Source organism: Neofelis nebulosa, chromosome 13, assembly GCF_028018385.1.
Source record: "Neofelis nebulosa isolate mNeoNeb1 chromosome 13, mNeoNeb1.pri, whole genome shotgun sequence".
Lineage (NCBI taxonomy): Eukaryota > Metazoa > Chordata > Mammalia > Carnivora > Felidae > Neofelis > Neofelis nebulosa.
In genome coordinates, this window is record NC_080794.1 from 33,596,298 (window position 1) to 33,619,397 (window position 23,100).

Genomic DNA, 23,100 nt, shown 5'->3' on the forward strand with positions numbered 1-23,100 from the left:
AACTACATACAGATAAGGTCTCTTCTCTGGACAGTGCAATGCCTTAGAAACAGACACTGAAGTCAAACTGTCTTAGTTCAGACCCCTTCCCTGCTATATACAAGCTGTATAGCTTTGAAAAAATTACTCAACCTCCCTGGACTTCAGTTTCCTTTCCGTAAAATGAGAATAATGTTGGTACCAACCTCACAGGCTTGTAGAGGATTAAATAAATTAATGTCTATAGACTTAATATTAAACAAGATAATACATGTAATGTATGTAAAGAACATTCCTGTTCATAGTAAACACTCAATAAATGGCAGTGTTATATCAGTCACTCCCAGAAATGCCTCACATTTTCCCTTGAAAGGGATGTATTGAGGAATGTGTCTTCCAGTTTCTGTGTCAATGCTAAGTAAGTATATTTTAAGGTGATAAAGCAACCCTTAAATCTGGCACTACTGTTTACTTGAAAAAGGTTGAGAATAAATACAGTATAAACCAAGCCCTTTAATTTCAGACCTTTCTTGGTCTGCAAAGCTACATGATTTGACTTACTTGGAGAATCCAGATTTTGTGGGGAGAATGACTTCTCCAAGGAGTTGGATTCTTTTTGCTCCATTTTCTCTGTGGTTGAACCCAGCTTCTCTTTCTTTATTTCTCTTTGCTTGTTCCATTCCTCATTTTCAGTCTGGTTGGTATGAACCTGGTCAGATTCTTCCAGCATCAGATCTTTTTTACCTCTGACAGCCCAGTGCATTGACTACATTAGTTAAAAGTAAACACATAATATAAAATCAATATTATATAGTATTCTATATTTAAAGTTCAATGTGTGGTAAAACCCGACCTACTATTACAGTGCTGATTGTTAGATTTGACTATTAACCAGATATTAATCAGTTAACCCAGGTATTAATTAATTAATCCTCACTAATTTAAAAGACTAATGATATAAGGAGATATCTAAACCATGGCAAAGAGCAAAGGAACCTGCATCAGAGAGATTACAAAATGAGACATTTCCACTGAAAGTTAAACATAGAATTACCATATGACTCAGTGATTCCATTCCTAGGCATATACTCAAAAGAACTGAAAAGAGGTGTTCAAAAAACTTACTAACGTTCAAAGCAGCACTATTCACAACAGACAAAAGATATAAACAACCTAAATGTCCATCAGTTCGTGAGTGGATAGACAAAAATGTGTCATAGACATACAATGGAATATGATTTGGCCATGAAAAAGGAATTAAGTACTACAGGGTGGATAAACCTTGAAAACATTATACTAAGTAAAAAAAGGCCAACCACAAAAAACCATATATTGTATGATTCCACTTGTAAGAAATATCCAGAATAGACAAATCCTTGTAGATAGACAGCCGATTAATGCTTACCAGGAACTGGGAGAAGGGGCATAAGAAATGATTGCTAACAGATGCAGGGTTTCCTTTTGGGATGATGAAAAAGTTCTGGAACTAGGTCGTGATGATGTATGAACAACATTGTGAATGTACTTAATGATGTACACTTTAAAATGGTTAAAATAGGGGCGCCTAGGTGGCTCAGTTGGTTGAGCATCCGACTTCAGCTCGGGTCATGATCACTGTTTCCGAGTTGGAGCCCCACATCAGCGGGCTCTGTGCTGACAGCTCAGAGCCTAGAGCCTGCTTCAGATTCTGTGTCTCCCTCTCTGTTTCTGCTCCTCCCCCACTTGTGTGCGCACTCTCTCTCTCTCCCACTCTCTCTCTCAAAAATAAACATTAAAAAAAATTTTTAAATGGTTAAAATAGGGGCACCTGGTTACCTCAGTCGGTTAAGCATTCAACTCTTGGTTTCAGCTCAGATCATGATCTCGCAGCTCATGAGTTTGAGTCCCATGTCTGACTCCATGCTGACAGCATGGAGCCTGCTTGGGATTCTCTCTCTCCCTCTCTCTCTCTCTGCCCTTACCCTGCTTGTGCTCTCTCTCATTCTCAAAATAAATTAAAAAACTAACTAAATAAAACAAAGGTAAGAAACAGAGTTACTTTCCCCCATTCACCCTATTGTAGTATCTTTTTAAATGTTGTGTCCTCTACATGTATTTCCTATTAAAACATTTAAAATTGGGAAGATGCGGGGATGAATGGAAGGATGAATAAATGAATTCAAAGTGAGAAAGAAAAATTGAGTTTGCTGTGTCAAGAATATTTCAAGTAGAATAACTAACCCTGGCATTAACCAAAATAATAACCATAACTGTTTCTTGAAACCTCATTTGGATATTATGGGACCCTATTCCTGAAGCACTCCTGAACAGTATCTTACTACTTGTGTTACTCAAAAAACCAAGGAAAACCCATAAGCCACATATTTAAGCAAGTTTAAAACCCAGAATAAAGTTTTTTCCTGATTCCTGATATCCAGGATATTGTTTTCCTGACAGAAAGAAAAAAAAAGCGAAACACAGAAATCAAAACAAAACAAACTTTTCTGAAGTTCAAGGCCTATGAGAACCATGCCAGGAACTACAGAAGGGGCCGCTGCCATGCTGTACTTGTGCGCATGATTCAAGGGGCGGCATACTTTTCATCTTCAGCACACTTCTGAAAGTCGTTTTTTTTCAATGTTTATTTAGTTTTAAGAGAGTGAGAGAGAGAGCACGCACACGCAAGCGGGAGAGGGGCAGAGAGAGGGGGGCAGAGGATCCAAAGCAAGCTCTGTGCTGACAGCAGAGAGCCCAATGTGGGGTTCAAACTCACGAACTGTGAGATCACGACCTGAGCTGAAGTCTGATACTTAACCAAATGAGCCACCCAGGCACGCCTATCTGAACTATCTTAAAATACTGGGGTTGCCAACTTCTACCTGCGGGCATCATTTTATTTACCAGTTTTTTTTTTAATTTCTTTTATGTTTTAAATTTTATTTTTGAGAGAGGGAGAGACAGAGCACAAGTTGGGGAGGGACAAAGAGAGAGACAGAACCCGAAGCAGGCTCCAGGCTCCGAGCTGTCAGCACAGAGCCTGACGTGGGGCTCAAACTCACAGATGGTGAGATCATGACCTGAGCCAAAGTCAGACACTCAACTGACTGAGCGACCCAAGCTTCCCTTATTTACCAGTTTAAACAAAGCAACATAGGAAGGAGGCTCTGAGTATTGCATGGGGATGTGACCAGCTTGGTTCGCCCAAGCAAACGCTGCTAGGCAGGGGCCAGGGGTTCATCAGAGCAACAGCTTCTTAAAAGAGCTTGGAGAGATACCACAATTTCTTATCTCCTCTCTCAGGAGCACTAACATTGACCTCACAGGCAGGAGCCAGGAGAAGCACCTCAACAAGAAGAAAGGGAAAGTGCAAAGGGGTAAAATGCCTTCTTGGGACCTTTTTATTTATTTATTTATTAATTTTTAAGGAAACTCTGTGCCCAACATGGGGCTTGAACCCACAACTCTGAGATCAAGTGTCGCATGCTATACGAATTGAGCTAGCCAGATGCCCCCCTTCTTGGAATCTTTTAGATAAATCTGTTCATCACAACTTTTTGATACAATTGGGAGTATTGATGGCATGGTGTTAATGAATAATAGGCCACAATGGTCATTAGCGGTCATTAATAGCATGATCTCAACTCTATTAAAAGGTAAATATATATATCCAAATATAGATACATAAATATATGTATATTCATATGCATATACATAAAATATAGTTATAGATATAGATATATAGACAGACTGGAGGGCAGCATAAGTTTGCATATAATCTCTGCTTTTGTATAATGTTCAATTAGAACAGACTGCCTTCTAATCTGGCTCAGAAGGTGCTGAATTGCACACTGTTTCCCATCTGATGGAGGATAGCGTAGCCACCCAGGCATAATAGGAAGCTTCCCTAGTAGTCTGTAGCCAACTGGACTCACCACAAGGGCACCGCGCTGAGCCCAGGAACCCAGAAACAATCAGTAGACAAATAGACCCACGTGAGGGTAACTGGCAGTCCCAACAAGCTCTCCCAGAAGTAATCAATTTGTCAAACAATCAATTCACTAAAAATGTGTTTCCATTAACTCTTTATAAAATGTATAGCAATGGATATGCCATGACAGTTACAACAGTTTATAAGAATCTTTCCCAGCACTTTATTTTGATTGTAGCTTTGCTGCAACCATTTTCCCACAGCCACTCTAAAGCCATTCTGCCATGTATTTCAGAACTAGAGGGAGAACCATTCATATCCTGGATTCCTTGGGGTAAAACCATTTAGCATCACAGCAGTGAATTTCCCTAAGATCCTTTGAGTTAGAAAGGTCTCTGTTTTCAGATTACCCCAAGACCCAAAGGCTGGGATAACTGAAGACCTCTCCCCATATCCCTTTATTTAAAACCCATATCACATGGGGTACCCGGGTGGCTCAGTCAGTTAAGCATCTGACTCTTGGTTTTGGTTCAGGTTATGATGTCACAGTTCTTGAGTTCAAGTCCTACATCAGACTAATATTACTCCCACCAATTCTTTCCTATCCAGAGGGATTGTATTGTTTACATAAAAAGCAGAAACTCACGGTTGGTGATGTAAAGGGTAGGGGTTTTATGGGATTTAACAATCTATAAATGTATAGGGCAAGCAAACATGCAGATGTGTTTTAGCTAAATGTCACCTAAAATTTAAACCTTTAGTTATAATCATTTTATTGTCAGATGGCATACATAACATACCTAACCCAACTAGCCTAATGGTGATGTTTACCTACAAAAGGAGAGACAATGGTCTATTATCATGCTAATGATAATAGCATGATAATTGTTAATTCTTCTACATGGTGAATGTGAAAAGATGAACAAATGAAATGCATGCACATCGAAAGCAGCAACTAAAATGTTATACACAGATGAGGCTTTCACGTGGAGTAAAGACTGTAAGGATTAGAACAGAAAAGAATGAGAGGAAATAGATAGAAAGTCTATTAAATGAGTTACAAAACATGTGAAACTTGATATAGGGGATTCACTGAGGAAGAGAAACAAAAGCAAGCACCCTAAACAAGGTTTAGGAGTACCTAGGTGGCTCAGTAGGTTAAGCGTCCGACTTTGGCTCAGGTCATGATCTCGCGGTTTGTGAGTTCGATTCACAAACCCCGCGTTGGCTCTGTGCTGACAGTTTGGAGCCTGGAGCCTGCTTCAGATTCTGTGTCCTCTCTCTCTCTACCTCTCCCCTGATCACGCTCTGTCTTTCTCTCTCAAAAATAAATAAACATTACAAAAAGTTTTTTTAAGGAAAACAACAAGGTTTAGCCCTAAGAGGACTGTACATGAAAAAAATATCACCGTTGATTTAAAGCAAAAAGATATGCTTATCATTTTTGTTCCATTAATAAAAAAATCTCAAACCATATACTGGCTCAGCATACTGTTTCAATTTTGCTGACAAGACAAATGATTCAGCCAGTAATATCTAAAATATTATTATTGTGGGGTGCCTGGGTGTCTCAGTCGGTTAAGCATCTGACTCTTGATTTCGGCTCAAGTCATGATCTCACAGTTTGTGGAATAGACCCCTGCACCAGGCTCTGCAAGGACAGTGTGGAGGCTGCTTGGGATTCTCTCCCTCCCTCTCTCTCTGCCTCATGCACACGTACACTCTCTCAAAATAAATAAACATTAAGAAAAATAAAAACAAAAAATAAAATAAAATATTATATTATATTGTAAGACTTCAAACAGTCCATAGTTAACCTAAATTCAAGGCAGAAATGACATGTTTGGAGACAGAAAATTAGCATTTAAAGGAAAGACATTGGCGATATAAAGGAGAAATTTGGAGAAAAGTTTTTGAAAAATCTAATTTGATATTAGTGGTTAAAATTAAATAAGAGAGTTCAGTAGATCATCAAAAAAAGAAAAAAAGCACATTGTAAATCAAAACGTATTAGCATAGCACGGGTCACTAATTCAATTGCAGTTACAACGTGTCATACTCAGGAGAATGGAAATATGGTTATGTGGAGATGGTGGAACAGTGTTTATTTAGTCAGTGTCAACAAGGAATTTTGGATATACACAATGGAAAGGTAAAAACTCTTATTTTTGAGTATGTGAAGTAGTTACTATTTTTTTAAAGAATCTAGTTATTTTGTGTATATACTCAATAATCACATGGTTAATCCTTCATAAATAATTAACCTACTTGAAACAAATCACATGAATATATAACTTATTCCAATATGAGATGAAGAAAACAGTTTACATTTTATGTAGAGTGGCTTTCAACTATATACACTTTGAGAGTCTTGCAATGTTTTCCCCATTATGTCAAAGACTCTCCCTCACTATTATAGGTCTTTTATCAGTGAAAAAACAATTTGCTTGTCTTTTTTAAATAAAAACTGTTAAGAAGGAAATCTAAATGACCTGAAGGGGTGTAATTTAAGAGATGTGAATCCCTTTATAGACTAATTCTATCAAGTGTCGCTAAAGACTTGCCTATAAATTAATTTGTGTACACACACACACACACACACACAGTGGAATATTATTGGCAATCAAAAAGAATGAAATCTTGCCATTTGCAACAACATAGATGGAACTAGAGAGTATCATGTTAAGTGAAATAAGTCAGTCAGAGAAAGACAAATACCATATTATTTTACCCATTTGTGAATTTAAGAAACAAAACAGATAAACATAGGGGAAGGGAAGGAAAAATAAAATAAGATAAAAACAGAGAGGGAAGAAAACCATAAGAGACTCTTAAATACAGAGAACAAACTGAGGGTTGCTGGAGGGAAAGTTCATGGGGGATGAACTAAATGGGTGATGGGCATTAAGGAAAACACTTGTTGGGATGAGCACTGGGTGTTATACGTAAGTGATGAATCACTTGGTTCTACTCCTGAAACCAATACTATACTTATGTTAACTAACTTGCATTTAAATAAGTAAATATACATATAATAAAGTAACTTGTGTATTTTAAGTCTCATGTCATAGAAAAGTGTCCCTATTTTAAAAAGCTGGATAATAAGTCATACTTGAGAATGTAGAAAAATTTTTAAATCATATTTTCTATATAATATATAAAGGTCAATGTAAGAACAAAATAAGTATATAACATGGTAATTATACTTATTTTTTTATATTTAGGGTTTTTTTTGAAAGAGAGAATGAGCATGCATGCATATGAGCAGTGAAGGGGCAGAGGGAGAGAGAGAGAATCTTAAGCAGGCTCTACCCTCAATGCAGAGACTGATGCAGGGCTGGATCCCATGACCCTGTGATCATGACCTGACCCAAAATCAAGACTCAGACACTCAACTGATTGAGCCACCCTAGGCCCCTATATTTAGTTTTTTTAATAGCATGAAGAAAGAGAACACAATGGTTTAAGAAGTCTCTCTCCGTATCTATCCAATGGCTCTTTCACCAGAACCTATAACAATAATAAGCTTAAAATAATTTACAGTTTTCTTTAATTAATCAAACTCTGTGTTTTATGGAATTCATAAGCCTTGAGAAGAGAACGGGTTGATATGAACTAAAAAGATAGAGGAGATGAATTTGCATTGGTTCAAATTCAGCAGTATTATATAAGCAACTTGAGAAGCACAGTTATCAGAATGTGTAAAACAATAAATGATAATGAGGACTGTATATATTGAATCAAACAGCCAATGAGCTCTTGCAGTCATGAGCTCTTCTGGCACTGATCCATTGAATTTTCCCTCACAGAAGTTTGTGGACACTGAGTTATATACAGATTCTACCAGCTTCTTGGTCTCCCTCCTTTACTTACTGACTTCTTGAACTCTTGTGTGGGTCTAATCCATGGGAATCCTGAGCTTCATAAATTCACATCATCCTGGAGAGAAACTTACTGTTTTCACCGAATCACTCAAAGCTTCCCACTGCTGGAATGGCATTGACATCTGGCTCCTTCGCCAATGGTCATACCGGGCACGACTCTCTGTATTAGTCAGAATTTCCTTTGCCTTCTGCAGTTTCTGAAAAGTCTCCACTGGAAAACAAATCAAAAGATGAACACTTCTTTCCTGGGGGAGTTATTTTAAACTCCCAAGCAAACTGATCTCACTGGAGTATGTCTCTGTTTTTTACTCACTGTGTGACCTTGAGCCAGTTCACCTTTTCAAGCTTTAGTTTCCTCTTGTGAAGTGAATCATAAGGACAAGTGAGATCATGTATGTAAAGTGCCTGACTCACAATTTAGCCACTCCTTTTACTGAGCTCCAGTGATGTGCCAGATGCTGTTACAGGTGATAATGACACAAGTGTGAACAGTATACATGAACTATTTAGTGGGACTGACATTTATAAACATTTTCAAAATTACAATTTTATCTACTAGGAAGAAAACTGCCTTTTCTAGTGGTAGTTATGAGGAAGGGCAGTGATCAGGCTAGAGGAACAGTGTAAATGAAGACTCTAAGGCAGGAAAGAGCATGGTGATTTAGAAAAAGTAGAGGATGCCAATGTGGCTGGAGGACACAGGGCTGGAAAGAACAATGAAGAATGGGGCTGTGGACTAGACAAGGGCCTGATCATCCAGGACTTTAGAGGCCTAAGGATTCTGGTCTGGTTTTTTGCTGTAAGAGCAATAAGAAGGTATTGGGAGGTTTTAAGCACAAGACATAAAATGGTAGGTAGTTGATAAGTGGTAGCTTTGTCAATGATCTATTTGATCAGATGGCATACAATAGAAACCATTTGTGTCCCTTTTGGAAACACTTGCAATGTCTCTTCTGCTCCTCATTGAAGTTAAAACTTTCTCTCTCTCTCTCTCTCTCTCTCTCTCTCTCTCTTTAGTGGAGCTGGATTATTTCCATTGCAGCACCTTTTTTTTTGAGAGAGAGAGAGACAGTGTGAGTGGGGGAGGGTCAGAGAAAAGAAGAGAGAAAGAATCCCAAGCAGGCTCTGCACTGTTAGTGCAGAGCCAGATGCAGGGCTCGAACTCACAAACCATGAGATCATGACCCAAACTGAAATCAAGAGTAAGATGCCTAACCAACTGAGCCATCTGGGTGCCCCTGAGGTTAAAACTTTCCATAGAACAGTATATAAGATCAAGACACAAAAATCAATTGTGCTTCTATACAGTATCAATGAGCAATCTGAAAAATGAAATTAAGGAATTCCATTCACAATGGCATCCAAAAGAATAAAATACTTAGAAAAAATGGTAACAAAAGAAGTGGAAGATTTACATGTTGAAAACTATAAAATACTGTTGAAAGAAATTAAATATCTAAATAAATAGAAAGACACCAATATTCATGGATCAGAGGACCTAACATTGCTAAGATGGTAATACTCTCCAAACTGCTCTATAGATTTAACACAATCTCTATCAAAATCCCAGCTGCCTCTTTTTGCAAAAATTGACAAGCTCATCCTAACAAATCCATGTGTACATGCAAGGGACGCAGAATAATCAAAATAATCTTGAAAAATCAAAATAAAGTTGGAAGAATTCACACTCCCAATTTAAAACTTTTTACACAACTACTCTAATAAAAACAGTGCGGTACTGGCATTAGACTAAACATAAATAAATGGGATATTGAGAGTCCAGAAATAAACCCTCAAATTTACAGTCAATTTGTTTTCTACAAAACTACCAAGATCATTAAATTGGGGAAAAAAAATTGTCTTTTCAACAAATGGTGCTGGGACAACTGGATATCCACATGTAATAGAATGAAATTGGATCCCTACCTCACACCATATACAAATACTAACTCAAAATGGATCATAGACTTACATTTGATCTTAGCCAAAATGCCAAGAAGTGATAAAATGGGTCATAGATCTAAATGTACAAGCTAAAACTATAAAACTCTGAGAAAACATATGGTAGTAAATCCTTGTGACCTTGGATTAGGCAACAGCTCTTTAGACATGACACCAAAAGCACAAGTGCAAGCAACAAACAAATGAAACAAAATTGTACTTCATCAAAACTGAAAATGTTGTGCTTCAGAGATCATCAAGAAAGTGAAAAGACAAATCATGGAATGGAAGAAAATATTTTCAAATTAGAGATGTGATGAGGAATGTGTATCTAAAATATATAAATTCTTACAACTCAATAAAAAGACTAATAGCCTATTTAAAAATTAGTAAAGGAAGTGAATAGACATTTCTCCAAAGAAGATATACAAATGAGCAATAAACACATGAGTAAATGTTCATCATTAGTCATTGGGAAAATACAAATCAAAACCACAGTGAGATAACACTTCATAATCACGAGAACGGCTAAAATAAAAAGATAGATAATAACAAGCGTTGGTGAGGATGTGGAGAAATTTGAAGCCTCATGCATTGCAGGTGGGATTGTAAAACAGTATAACTGTTTTGAAAAACAATTTACCAGGGTCGCCTGGGCGCCTCAGTCAGTTAAGCGTCCAACTTGTGATTTCAGCTCAGATCATGATCTCACGGTTTGTAGGTTTGAGACCCATGTCAGGCTCTGTGCTGACAGTGCAGAGCCTGCTTGGGATTCTCTCTCTCTCTTTCTTCCCCTCCCCCATTTGTTCTCTCTTTCTCTCTCTCAAAATAAATAAATAAAACAAAACAAAACAAAACAAAAAATACCCAACAGTTTACCAGTTCATCAAAATGTTAAACATAGAGTTACCATATGACCCAAAAGTTCCAACCCTAAATATACACCCAGGAAAAATGAAAACATACACCCACACAAAAACTTGTATATGAATGTTCATAGTTACACTATTTATACTAACCATAAAGTGTAAACAACTCAAATTTCCATCAGTTAGTTGAATAAACAAATGCATATATATATTTCTTTATTTTAGAGAGAAAGTGCAAATGGGGGGAGAAGGGCAAAGGGAGAGAGAGAGAGAGAGAGAGAGAGAGAGAGAGAGAGAGATGTGGGGCTCGATTCCATGACACTGGGATCATGACCTGAGCTGAAATCAAGAGTCAGACACTCAACCACTGAGTCACCCAGGTGCCCCTGTGGTATATACATTTAATGAAATTATCACTCAGCCACAAAATAAAGTACTAAAACATGCTACAAAATGGATGAGACTTGAAAACACTATGCTAAATGAAAGAAGTCAGTCACAAAAGGCCACATATTGTATAATACCATTGATATAAAATATCCAGAATGGATGAATCTGTAGAGAGAGTAAGTAGATTCATATTTACCAGGGGCTGGACAGGGGAAAATGGGAAGTAATTACTAATGAGTACAGAGTTTCTTTCTTTTTCACAACAACCTTATGAGGTGGATATTATTATTATTATTATTATTCCCATTTTAAAGAATCTAAGGCTGAAGGAGTTGATGTAACTTGCCCAAAGTCCCAAAACATCAAGTGTTGGAGCCACAAAATCAAACCCTAACCTGCCAGGCTCCCCAGCTGGTGCTCTCCACTTCCATTCATGCACTTTCCATTTTCCTGCACTCCCTTCCTTCCTGCACTTTCCATTTTCCTGCAATGGATGCTACCCTCCAATCTCTACTTTCTTCTCCACCTCCAGGGATAATAAAATGTCATCATTCATCAGTAAGATCCAAGTTGTGCCCTTCAGAAGCTCAAAGTCTAGTAAGGAATCAGACACATAAACAAACCATTTCAAAATCATGTGATAGAAATATAGAGGCAAGGGCCTCTCTCTCTCTCTCTAAATAAACTTAAAAAAAAAAGAAATATAGAGACACAATTGATTCTGCTTGGGGGGTCAGAAAATATTTCATTAGTTTTCTGTGCACTTGGAGTCATCCTTGACTTTTATCTTTCTCTCACATCTCACTTCTAATCCCTTAGCAAACCCTAGTGGCTCTACTTTTAAAATATATCCAAGATCTGACCCCTTGCTGCCATTTCCATTATCACTGCTCTGGTTCAAGCTGCCATCTTCTCTTGGTTGGAGTATTGTACCACCTTCTCAACCAATCTCCTTGCCTTTGCCTCAATCTGTTTTCTACACAGCAGTCAGAGAGACCTTTTTAAAAATAAGTAATATAATATCACTCCTCTGCTCAAAATGACTTTTAATAACTTCCCATTTCTCTCAGAGTAAAACTAAAAATTCTTATGAGAAATGGCATGGCTAGTAGGCCTAACATGCTCTGCCTGCCCTCTACCTTCTCTTCCTTCTCTGACCTCATTTTCTTCTGCTTTCCCCATCTCCCTTGATACAGCCAAAGGAGCTTCCCTGATCCTCGTTGAGTATGCCAAGCAGGACTTTGGCACTTACAATCCTTTCCACAAAGAATACTTTTACCCCAGGCACTCATATGGCTTACTTCCTTCAGATGTCATCACAAATGCTGTCTTGTGGAGGTGGTCTTCCCTGACTATGTTATATAAAATGCCTGTCCATTAGCCCCACGCTTTTATCTCCCTTGCCCTACTTTACTTTTCTTTATAGTACTTGTCTTTGGCCATTATGTATTTATTTGTTTGTGATCTATCCCCTCTACCAGAATACAAACTCTGTGAAAACAGAGACTTTATCTGTTTTGTTCTCTGCTATATCCTTTGCATTGAAACAGCATAGCAGGTGCTCAAAAAGTATTTGTTCAATGAATCAATGAGTGAATGTTTCCTATTTTGAGGTGAATATAATAAAGATGTTATATAGTGCTATTTTCTGAGCTCCAACCACCAAAGAAATGACACATATTCTTCAAACACTTTGTGAATTAGGAACATTTTAATAGTATCAGTGGGGAAGCTAATTAAATTGCTCGGATAGTGCTTAAAATACCTCATTGGAATTAGTCAAGAGTCTCTCAAACAGGTGTTGAAGCAAATGTACCATCAACACTGATGGTACTGGAAATACTGAAATACTTCTATACCCCAGGTGGTAAAGATTTGGTATTTCTGAGCCCCCATCCTCCAAACACCACCACTTTAAGTGTTCCCCCAACAACCAGACATACTTCCTGCCACAGCAGGGTCCCTCCAAGACCCTACTCCAAAGCTGGACAGCACAGTACCTCACAGGTCATTTGCTACTTAATATCACCACTGGAGGTAGGAGCAACTGGTGGATTAAAGGAAAGACCCTAAAGATGGGGTTATTGAAAATTACAGGGAAATAACAAACTAATAAAAAGCATCTTGCCATAGCAGCTCACTCCAGTGAGTAATCCTTCCTGCTGCTGACGACAATTTAAATGTCCCACTGTACAAATAAGATGTCACTTTTTCCAACAGGAATAAAAAGCTCATTAAATTATCACCACAGATGCATATGCCAGTTACTACCACAGCAGTGGTTGTAAAGATTTATATATTTATCTATGAGTCACCTTTTATTTTTTTTTTTATTTTTTTTAATGTATATTTATTTTTGGGAGAGAGACAGACAGCATGAGTGGGGAAGGGGCAAAGAGAGAGGTAGATACAGAACATGAAGCAGGCTCCAGGCTCTGAGCTGTCAGCACAGAGCCTGATGCGGGGCTCAAAGCCATGAACTGCAAGGTCATGACCTGAGCTGAAGTCAGATGCTCAACTGACTGAGTCACCCAGATGCCCCTATGAGTCACATTTTCTTTGCACATTACTGTTAACCTGTTTTACAGAGTCTCCAGAATGAAATAAGGCTGCTTGGGATTATTCTGATGTCAATGCCTTGACAACAATTGATAAGCAGAAAGCTAAAGAGACTTTATCTTTCCTGATAGGTGGCCTTTCCTTGTTCCATCCTCTCCACCACATTTAATAAAAATGAGTTTGGTATATTTGCCCTTTAATATATAGCTAATCAAATGAATCACACAAGATAAACATTTACCAGTTCTGGGAAGAGAGATCTCATTTTATAAGCTTACGTGAGCAAATGATGCTGGGACCTTTGAAAGACATTCTGATTTAACTCCTAGGTCTGTTCTGAAAATACAGAAGTTCTTTTAAATTCATATTTCACAATAGAATTTGTATTATCATAGCCTCGTTTTAAATGTAGGCCACTTACAATTACTTGAAAAATAATAATAAAAATAATAATAAAAATATAATATCAGAACATACCTTGAAAAAAATCTGGAGGAAAATACATGACTGTTAATAGTGTTTCTCTGCCAGGGAGAGATAAGAGAGGACTTTCACTTTCAACATTATTTATTACTGTATGTTATTTTTATTCACAGATAAAAAAGCAATAAAAAGTTTTTAAAGTAGGAAAGCATGGAGACATGAGAAGATATCAGTTAGCAAGGACAAGGAGCTCTCCTTCAAATACCCCAATGTTTTTGAAGCCTACAAATCAATAACAAAAATACCATTTCACAGATCTTTAATTCAGTCTGAAATCCCCTTCTTCAAGGTCAGAGAGAAGTTAATAAAGCATTGGCCTGGAACAGTTACTGTCACGTGTACACACAGGACTGTCATGAACACCAGCCAGGAGCTTTTGCGCTCAGTGACACAATGTCTATAGCATAACTGGTCCTGCCTACATCATCCCCACCTGAAGAGGAGAAGGGATTTCTCAAAACCTAAAAGCCTTTGATTTAGAATTAAAAAAAAGAAAGAATGAAAAGGAGAAAGATGTAATGTTTACTTACAAAAAAGAAAACTATCTCATTCTATTAAATTTTTATCTTGGAATCCTGCATTAAAAAAAAACAACAACAACTAAAGAAAGTCCAGTGAGTCACAATTGCCAACATTCACTGAGCTATTCCTGCATGCTCAGGAATGTTAGTCTCCACATCAGGTGCATGAAGCAATAATGTTATTAGTCTACCCATTTTTCCTATTAGAACACTGTGGCTCAAAGAGATTGTCCAAGTTCAACTAGCTCATAAGTGGGAGCTAGGAGCAATCCAGACAGACAAGATTGTGCTCCATATCTACTACTCCATCATGATAACAAATTAGTAATTAGTAATGGAAATGATTAAGACTACACTTAATGAACCAAAAAGGTATACATACAAGTACAATGTAGTTGCTCTATAAACTTTCACCTTAATGAAATGTTTCAAAATCTGCCTAATGTATTCTGAATTTCTGTCAAACTAAAATTCAGCACTGGATGAATTTTTGTTTAACATTTTACAATATTTTTATCAGTATTCTTAATCCTTCTTCAAGTGTATAAAGAACCACTTAAATTTTCAGAAGGTCATATTAATCTAAATTGAGTAAATGGATGCTTAAACAGACTTGAAAACAATTTCTACCCAAAGATTGAATCATCTATCAACTACAAGCCCGACAGGGGAAGATATTGATGTCTGTGTACCTTTCATTTTAAACAATATTTACAGTTCACTGTTTCTCTGAACAAGAAGCCTTGAGGTAGCCCGTACGTGAAAATTCCCATCACTATGGTAACCAGAAATGGCAATGATTGCACAGTGATTCATCATGTACCCCAAACAGAAATTGTTTGCCAGGGACAGAGAAACAACTCAAAGCCACGCTTTATTGGAAAAGAACCCAGTTAAAGAATAACCTGGGGTGGTAGTTGTTTTTAAGTTTTTGTCAAATTTTTATACTTTTACGTCAGGGCATCTATCTTAATACTAACTCCAGTTCAAAGAGGTAATTAATATGTCTCCTAAAGAAATGTTCATGAAATTTATTCATTCACTCATTCAATAAATGATTTGCACAAAGTAGGTGTCCTCCATGGTAGGTGCTATGCGAGGTGTGGGGCATATTACTGTGAACAAGATAGCAGGAGGCCTGCCTCACTGAGCTTTCAGTATGACTAATAAGCAAATAGGCAACAAGGAGATGGTGTGATACACGGTTTGCTGCCTGACGTACAGTGTGCTCTGGGTAACTGGGGCACACATAACTTCCCAGAGGAAATCATGAATACGCTGAAACTTGACACAAGAGCATGAGCTAACCAATCAAAGCAAGGTGGAGAGGTGTGCAGGCCTCACAGGGAGCCAGACAGAGGAAGAAGCAGGCATAAAGTTCTGAAGAGTGGAAAACAAGGCATATTAAGGAATCAAGGTAGTTCTGTGTGGCTGAAACATGGGATTTTAGGCATGGTAGTAGAGAGAAAATGAAAATGGAAAGATGCAAAGGAGTCAGGAAGCACAACATGAAGGGGCTTGTACCTAAAGACCCAGCAATTACATAGAACGAACTATTGCTGCAAGTACAGAATGGTCAACTATCACAGACATAATGTAAAGCAAAAGAGTATATACTGTATGACTCCATTTATATGAAATTCAAAACTAGGCAAAACTCATCAATGAAATAGAGATCCAAAAATGGGAGAGGATACTGACTTTGAACAGGATGTAAAAAGGGACTCCTGGGTGCCAGAAATGTTCTACATCCATCTGAGCAGCAGTTAAACTGGTAATATGTAGACACAAATTTATCAAGTTTATACTTACAGTTTCTTCACATTGCCTTAAACAAATTGTGCCTCAATAAAAAGGGCAAAAGTCATATAACAAAAAATGGGGCACTAGGGTGGCTCAGTTGGTTGAGCACCTGACTCTTGATTTCACTTCAGGTCATGATCTCAGGGTCGTGGGATCGAGCCCCACATCAGGCTCCATGCTGAATGTGGAGCTTGCTTGGGACTGTCTCTCTCTCTCCCTCTGCCCTTCTCCCATTCTTGTGTGTTCTCTCTCTCTCTCAAAATAATAATAATAATAATAATAATAATAAAATAATTTTTTCAATTTTTAAAAACTATAACAAAAATGACTTGATATATTGGAAAATGGCCTATTTATACAAATCAAAAGGATCAATGATTTCTAGAGAAAATTAATAAAGAAACTTAAGATAAAAGAAAATTGGGGCACCTGGGTGGCTAAGGTGGTTAAGCCAGTTGGTTAAGCATCCAGCTTCAGCTCAGGTCATGATCTCATGGTCCGTGAGTTCAAGCCCCTGCATCAGGCTCCACGCTAGCAGTGCAAGCCTGCTTTGGATTCTCACTCTCTCCTGTCTCTCTTTGCCCCTCCCCTGCTCACACTTTCTCTCTCTCAAAGTAAATAAATAAAAACTTTAAAAAGAGATAAAGGAAAAAAATTTTTAATGAAGAGGAGTTTGGGTTTTATCATTTGTGCAATGTGGATTAAGATAGGTCTTAGTCATAATATTTTCCTTATAGAAAAATCATATACATATACATACTACACACAAACCCATAATATGCACCTATAGTAAACATAATCATCTAATGTAAGACAGTATTACAGTACCTACCCTGAGGATAAAATCAAGGTAGAAATACACAAAGACTTGGGGCACCTGGGTGGCTCAGTTGGTTGAGCGACCAACTTTGGCTCAGGTCATGATCTCATGGTTTGTGAGTTCGAGCTGACAGCTCAGAGCCTGGACCCTGCTTCCGATTCTGTGTCTCCCTCTCCTTCTGCCCCTCCCCACTCATGCTCTGTCTCTCTCTGTCTCAGAAATAAATAAACATTAAAAAAATTAAAAACAAAAGAAATACACAAAGACTTCAACTACATTGCTAAAGTTTTAAGCTAGGTGTGCATACATAGGTATTTGCTATAGTATTCTTATACCTTTTTTGTACATATTAAATATTTCATTTTTTCCATAATTAAAAAGAAATCCACTCTCTGCAGTGTGAAGCAATGAAAGGAGTGCTGTAGGGATCCAGGCATGAAATGATGGTTACTTGTCTACTCTAGGGGCTGTGAAGATGTAGGGAAAAAGACCTCCAGGAGAGACATGGAAAGTAAATCACCAGCATTTGGTAACTGAACAGATGTAGACATAAGGGAGAGCAAGGAGACAGGTTTCTGCTTGACCAATTAAATGGATGGGGTTGCCATCTATTAAGATGGGGAACACAAAGATGAGCAAGATTTGAGAGAGGGTGAGAGGAAAACAATGAGTTCAGTTTCTGACAGGGTGACTTTGAAATGTCTCCAAACGAAGATTTCTAAGAACACTCAAAACTAGAGTCCAAAGATCAGAATGAGAACTGAGTTAAGGATAGACTGGAAAGCCATCAGCAAAGAGCTAATGACTGAAGCCACAGACTTGGACAAGACTCCAGGGAGAAATTGGGGTGCCTGGGTGGCTCAGTCAGTTAGGCATCTGACTTCAGCTCTGGTTGTGATCTCGCTGGTCACAAGTTCAAGCCCTACTTCAGGCTCTGTGCTGACAGCTCAGAGTGTAGAGCCTACTTCAGATTCTGTCTCCCTCTCTCTCTGCCCCTCCCCTACTTGCTTTCTTTCTCTCTCTTTCTGTCTCCAAAACAAATAAAGACATTTTTTTAAAAAAGACTCCAGAGAGAAAGTGGGGAGTTAGCCCAGAAATGAGAGTTTAGGAGGGAAATTTAAGGCAGAAGAGGAGTCACGACAGAGCCAGAAACAGAAACAGAAACAGAAAGCCCAGAAATGAGAGTTTAGGAGGGAAATTTAAGGCAGAAGAGGAGTCACGACAGAGCCAGAAACAGAAACCCAGGGGTGCCTGGGTGGCTCAGTTGGTTAAGAGTCTGACTTCCACTCAGGTCATGATCTCACCACTCATGAGTTCAAGCCCCGCATCAGGCTCTGTGCTGACAACTCAGAGCCTGGGGCCTGCTTCGGATTCTGTCCCTCTCTCTCTGCCCTGCCCTGCTCACACTCTGCCTTTCTCTCTAAAAAATAAATAAACATTAAAAAGAGAAAGAAAGAAAGAAAGAAAGAAAGAAAGAAAGAAAGAAAGAAAGAAAGAAAGAAAGAAAGAAAGAAAGAAAGAAAGAAAAGCCCAAGAAGTTGGAGGAAAAGTATGAGTGTGTATCTTGGTACCTAAAAGAAAGAATGTTTCAAGGAGGCCTGGTCAACAGTGCCAATTTCTGATGCAAACTCAGGGAAGATAAGACCTAAAAAAGTAAATGTTGGATTTGGCAGCCAAGAAATCTTTGATGACTATTACAAGAGCCATTTCCAAGAAAGGTGAGAGGGAAGTCAGCCTGGGATAAATTGGAAATTGGCGAAGGAAGTAGAGATATAAACTGTGGACTTCTTTTTCAGGAAGTTTGGCTCTAAAAGGAAGGAGAGAGATAAAAGAGGAGCAGGAGGGAGACAGGTTAAAGAAGGATAAATGGTATGTTTGTATTTTTTTAAATATTTATTTATTTATTGGGAAAGCGCAAACAGGGGAGGGGCAGAGAGAGAGGGACCGAGGATTTGAAGCAGGCTCTGCACTGGCAGGCTGACTGCAGTGAGCCTGATGCAAGGCTTACACCCACAAACCGCGAGATCCTAACCAGAACCGAAACTAAGAGTTGGGTGCTTAACTGAGCCACCCAGGTGCCCCTGTCTGTATTATTATTTTTTTTAATGTTTATTTATTTTTGACAGAGAGAGAGAGAGAGACAGACAGACAGAGCATGAGCGGGGGAGGGGCAGAGAGAGAGGGAGACACAGAATCAGAAGCAGGCTCCAGTCTCTGGGCTGTCAGCACAGAGCCCGACATGGGGCTCGAACTCACAGACGGCGAGATCATGACCTGAGCCAAAGTCAGACACTCAACCGACTGAGCCACCCAGGTGCTCCTCCTGTCTGTATTATTTTAAGCTAAGATACACATGAGCAGTTATGTCAAAATTTATGATAAGGGAATTTAAATTATGCTAAAGAAAAAACTCAAAAGTATGAACATATTACCATATATCATATAGAGACATATTCAGTTCCCCAAAAAGAAGAAAATACATCAAGTTCTCATCAAGACAATCACCTAGTTACAAACATACTTAAGTCATGTTAACTCTCAAGAGCTGGTGAAATAAAGCATAAAGTGAACAAATTTTAAACCAGGAAGCAGCATGTTACAGCAGAAAGAAAAATGGATGAGAAATGACTACTATTGGAGAAAGGACCCTACACCATTTCCTCCCCTCCTACCATCCAATAGTGCAAAAAACATTCTTTGGCATTGAATGAAAGAATAAGTTTGAGCATAATATATAAAAGAAAATTAAGTAATTATTCAATAGCTTTTTAGATTTAGATGTTATTCATTTTTATGGGAAACAGACATTATTAAATATTTACCAGCTTTGGAGTTTTCAGGATGCTTGTCAGGGTGACATTCCAAGGCTCTGGCTTTAAATTCCGCCAGGATTTGTTCAACCTAAAACAAAAACTGATGTTAAAAATAAGGATTCCAAATTAAACGGCATAAAGAAAGAAGTTGGGCATCATTCCTTTTCAAAACATCCATGATCAACCCAACTTTTATTGTGATCCTTGTATTTGTATTTTGACATTTTACTCTAAGAAATAATGCCTTGATAATGAAATTCAGAAAGCATTCAATAAAAACTTCTGTCCAAATACTGATAACAGTTTAACTTGCTACTGCATTTAGATGATAGCCCAAGACACCTGTGAGCTCAATATATTTAAATGTCACAAATGATCAGATAGGTTTATTCTAAGAATACATAGAAGAGGTGTTCATTCATTTGAGTTCTTCAAAAGATGTTTAGTCGTCATTCATTATTCAAGGATGACTGTCTAGTTTATAAATGACCCATTATAAAGTTCCCTCTTTAGGCCTTTTGCCCCCCTCTTTTTTTTTATTAAGAATTTCACAATTAAAAGGACATAATTCAAACCTCTTAATTTTGTTACCAATTAACAGTGTAGTTGGAGATTTTGATTGGGAAAAGAGAAACTTCAGCCAAACTAATATGAAGTTTGAGAGGCATTTTGATTTGATTTGATTTCACTCAACCATCTAAACCTTATTATCATGCATCATCAATACTTGTCTTTGTTAATTGTAATTCCAATGACAGCAGCAGGAGACAACAGTGGTTATGTGGCTCCACAATATAATTTGTTTTATTTTGTTTGTTTTATATTGTTTTTTAATTTTTATTTTAAGTAGGCTCCACACCCAACGTGGGGCTCAAACTCATGACCCTGAGATCAAGAGTCACATGCTCTACTGACTGAGCCAGGCTGGTGCCCCTGATTGCTTCATTTTAAAGCCCAGTTCTGCCAGAGACTTTAGGCAAGTTGTATAACTTCCATGTGCCTAGTTTCCTTATCTTTATATTACATAAATGATAGAAATAGAGCATTTAACACAAAGCCTAATTGTAGTAAGAACTTAATAATAATAGCTAAAACTAAATGTCAGTGGTTAAGTAACTTGTCTGAAATCATTTAACTAGTTACTAAAAAAGCCAAATTTTTTGTTAACTAAGAAGTTGCAGGGGCGCCTGGGTGGCTCAGTCGGTTGGGCAGCCGACTTCGGCTCAGGTCATGATCTCGCGGTCCGTGAGTTCAAGCCCCGCGTCGGGCTCTGTGCTGACAGCTCAGAGCCTGGAGCCTGTTTCGGATTCTGTATCTCCCTCTCTCTGACCCTCCCCTGTTCATGCTTTGTCTCTCTCTGTCTCAAAAATAAAATAAACGTTAAAAAAAAAAAAATTAAAAAAAAAAAAAAAAAAAGAAGTTGCACTTCAAATCCAGTAATCTTTTTTTTTTAATATTCATTTATTTTTGATAGAAAGAGCATGAGCAGGGAAGGGGCAGAGACACAGGGAGACAGAGGATCTGAAGTGAGCTCTGCGCTGACAGCAGCCAGCCCCCAATGCAGGGCTTGAACTCATGAGCTGTGAGATCATGACATGAGCCAAAGTCGGACACTCAACCAACTGAGCCACCCAGGTGCCTCTCAAATCCAATAATCTTAACCAATGGCAGAATTCTTAGGGATCTATTACCAAGTTGCATATTTACTATCCACTAATTAATGAAAGGAAAGGACCTCTTGTTTGAGAAACAAATTCTCAAGAGACTCAGCTTAAAATTGTCATAAGACTCATGGTAAAAACATAAATTTATCAGCTCCATGTCATCCTTAATCAATCCTTGAAAAAAATTTTCTTCACTTTTATAGAGCCATGCTGTAGGGAAGCCTGGCTGGCTCAATTGGAACAGCATGTGACTCTTGATCTCAGGGTTGTGAGCTCAAGCCCCACCTGGGTGTAGAGATTACTAAAAAATAAAATCTTTAAAAAATAATAATAATACAGCCAGGCTGTACTAGATAAGCATATGCATTAAATGCCCAGACTAATAACTATTCTTTTGTTTGCTAAGCATCTACTGGGAATCCAGTGGAATAACAGGAAGAGATAGACTTCCTGTTCAGAACTGTGATTAATTGTGTTTCCTTTTCCTAGGTGCTCCTTAGGAGTGACCTATAGTGACCTATAGTGACCATAGAGTGACCTATAGTGACCATAGAGTGACCTATAGTGACCATCAGTCACTATAAACTGCTTATATAACAAAGAAAATGAGACTGAGACTTGTCTTTAAATTTTAAAATACAAAAAATTCTAAAGATTCTAGTAGTAGTAGTAAGCATTTTTAATTAAGCTATTTATGAATTTCATAATCTCTCTTTGAAGATACTTATATCAATACAGAACAAAAAGTAAAAGTTCCTTTACCCCTCAGCCCCCCAGGATAACAGGTTTCACCCTTCAAGATACATTTTTTACACACTTATACACATATTTATGTATATATGTATTGGAGGACTTTAATAAGATAAATGGATAAAATTATACATATCTATCAAAGGTAGGAAATTCGGAGGGTTTTTTTTGTTGTTTTATTTTTTCATTTTTATCCCATTAAGAAACATTCTAGTATAAGTCCATGGAAGCAAATGTACTAAAATGGTTAATTCTCAATAATGCTAATGTATGTGATTGTTAGTTTCTCATTTACATTTTCTTTACTTTGCCAAGTTAATATTTAAAAAAATTAAGAATAGTCCATATCTGCCTTTCATTACTTTTTATAGTTTTAGTGTCACAAAATTTATTACAAATCTCCTAGGTAGGCTGGTTCTGGGTAAACTAACTGGTAAAGCAGGTTAGTTTGTCTTGGGAATGTTCCATTTATCTCCTGGCATCCCCACCCCATGTGCTCATGCCAAGTGTAATCCATGGACAAATGAGGCCCTCCATGTCAAGGTCCACTGAATCCTGTTTTCCTGATCCAATGTTCAATGGTCTGGAAAACTGCCTATTATGCTAGCCAATAAACATACAAACAAATGTTCAACTTTACTCATAATCAAATAAATCAAAACATCTAAGGCATGATAATGACCAGTGTCATTGAGGGTACAAAGAAATGAACATTCT

At 37.8% G+C, this 23,100-nt stretch overlaps 1 protein-coding gene across 4 annotated transcripts in view; it reads right to left on the bottom strand.

Annotated features, from left to right (window-relative positions):
* Nucleotides 1-23,100, bottom strand: part of DNAJC12 (DnaJ heat shock protein family (Hsp40) member C12) — a 43,814-nt gene that overhangs the window by 12,922 nt on the left and 7,792 nt on the right. For all 4 annotated transcript variants that reach the window (XM_058696472.1, XM_058696474.1, XM_058696471.1 and 1 more), the window contains exons 2-4: nt 19,979-20,057; nt 7,842-7,981; nt 541-745 (exon numbers count right to left, since the gene is read on the bottom strand). In XM_058696472.1, the coding sequence (XP_058552455.1) occupies nt 541-745; nt 7,842-7,981; nt 19,979-20,057 (424 nt within the window). The remainder of the gene's footprint in view (nt 1-540; nt 746-7,841; nt 7,982-19,978; nt 20,058-23,100) is intronic.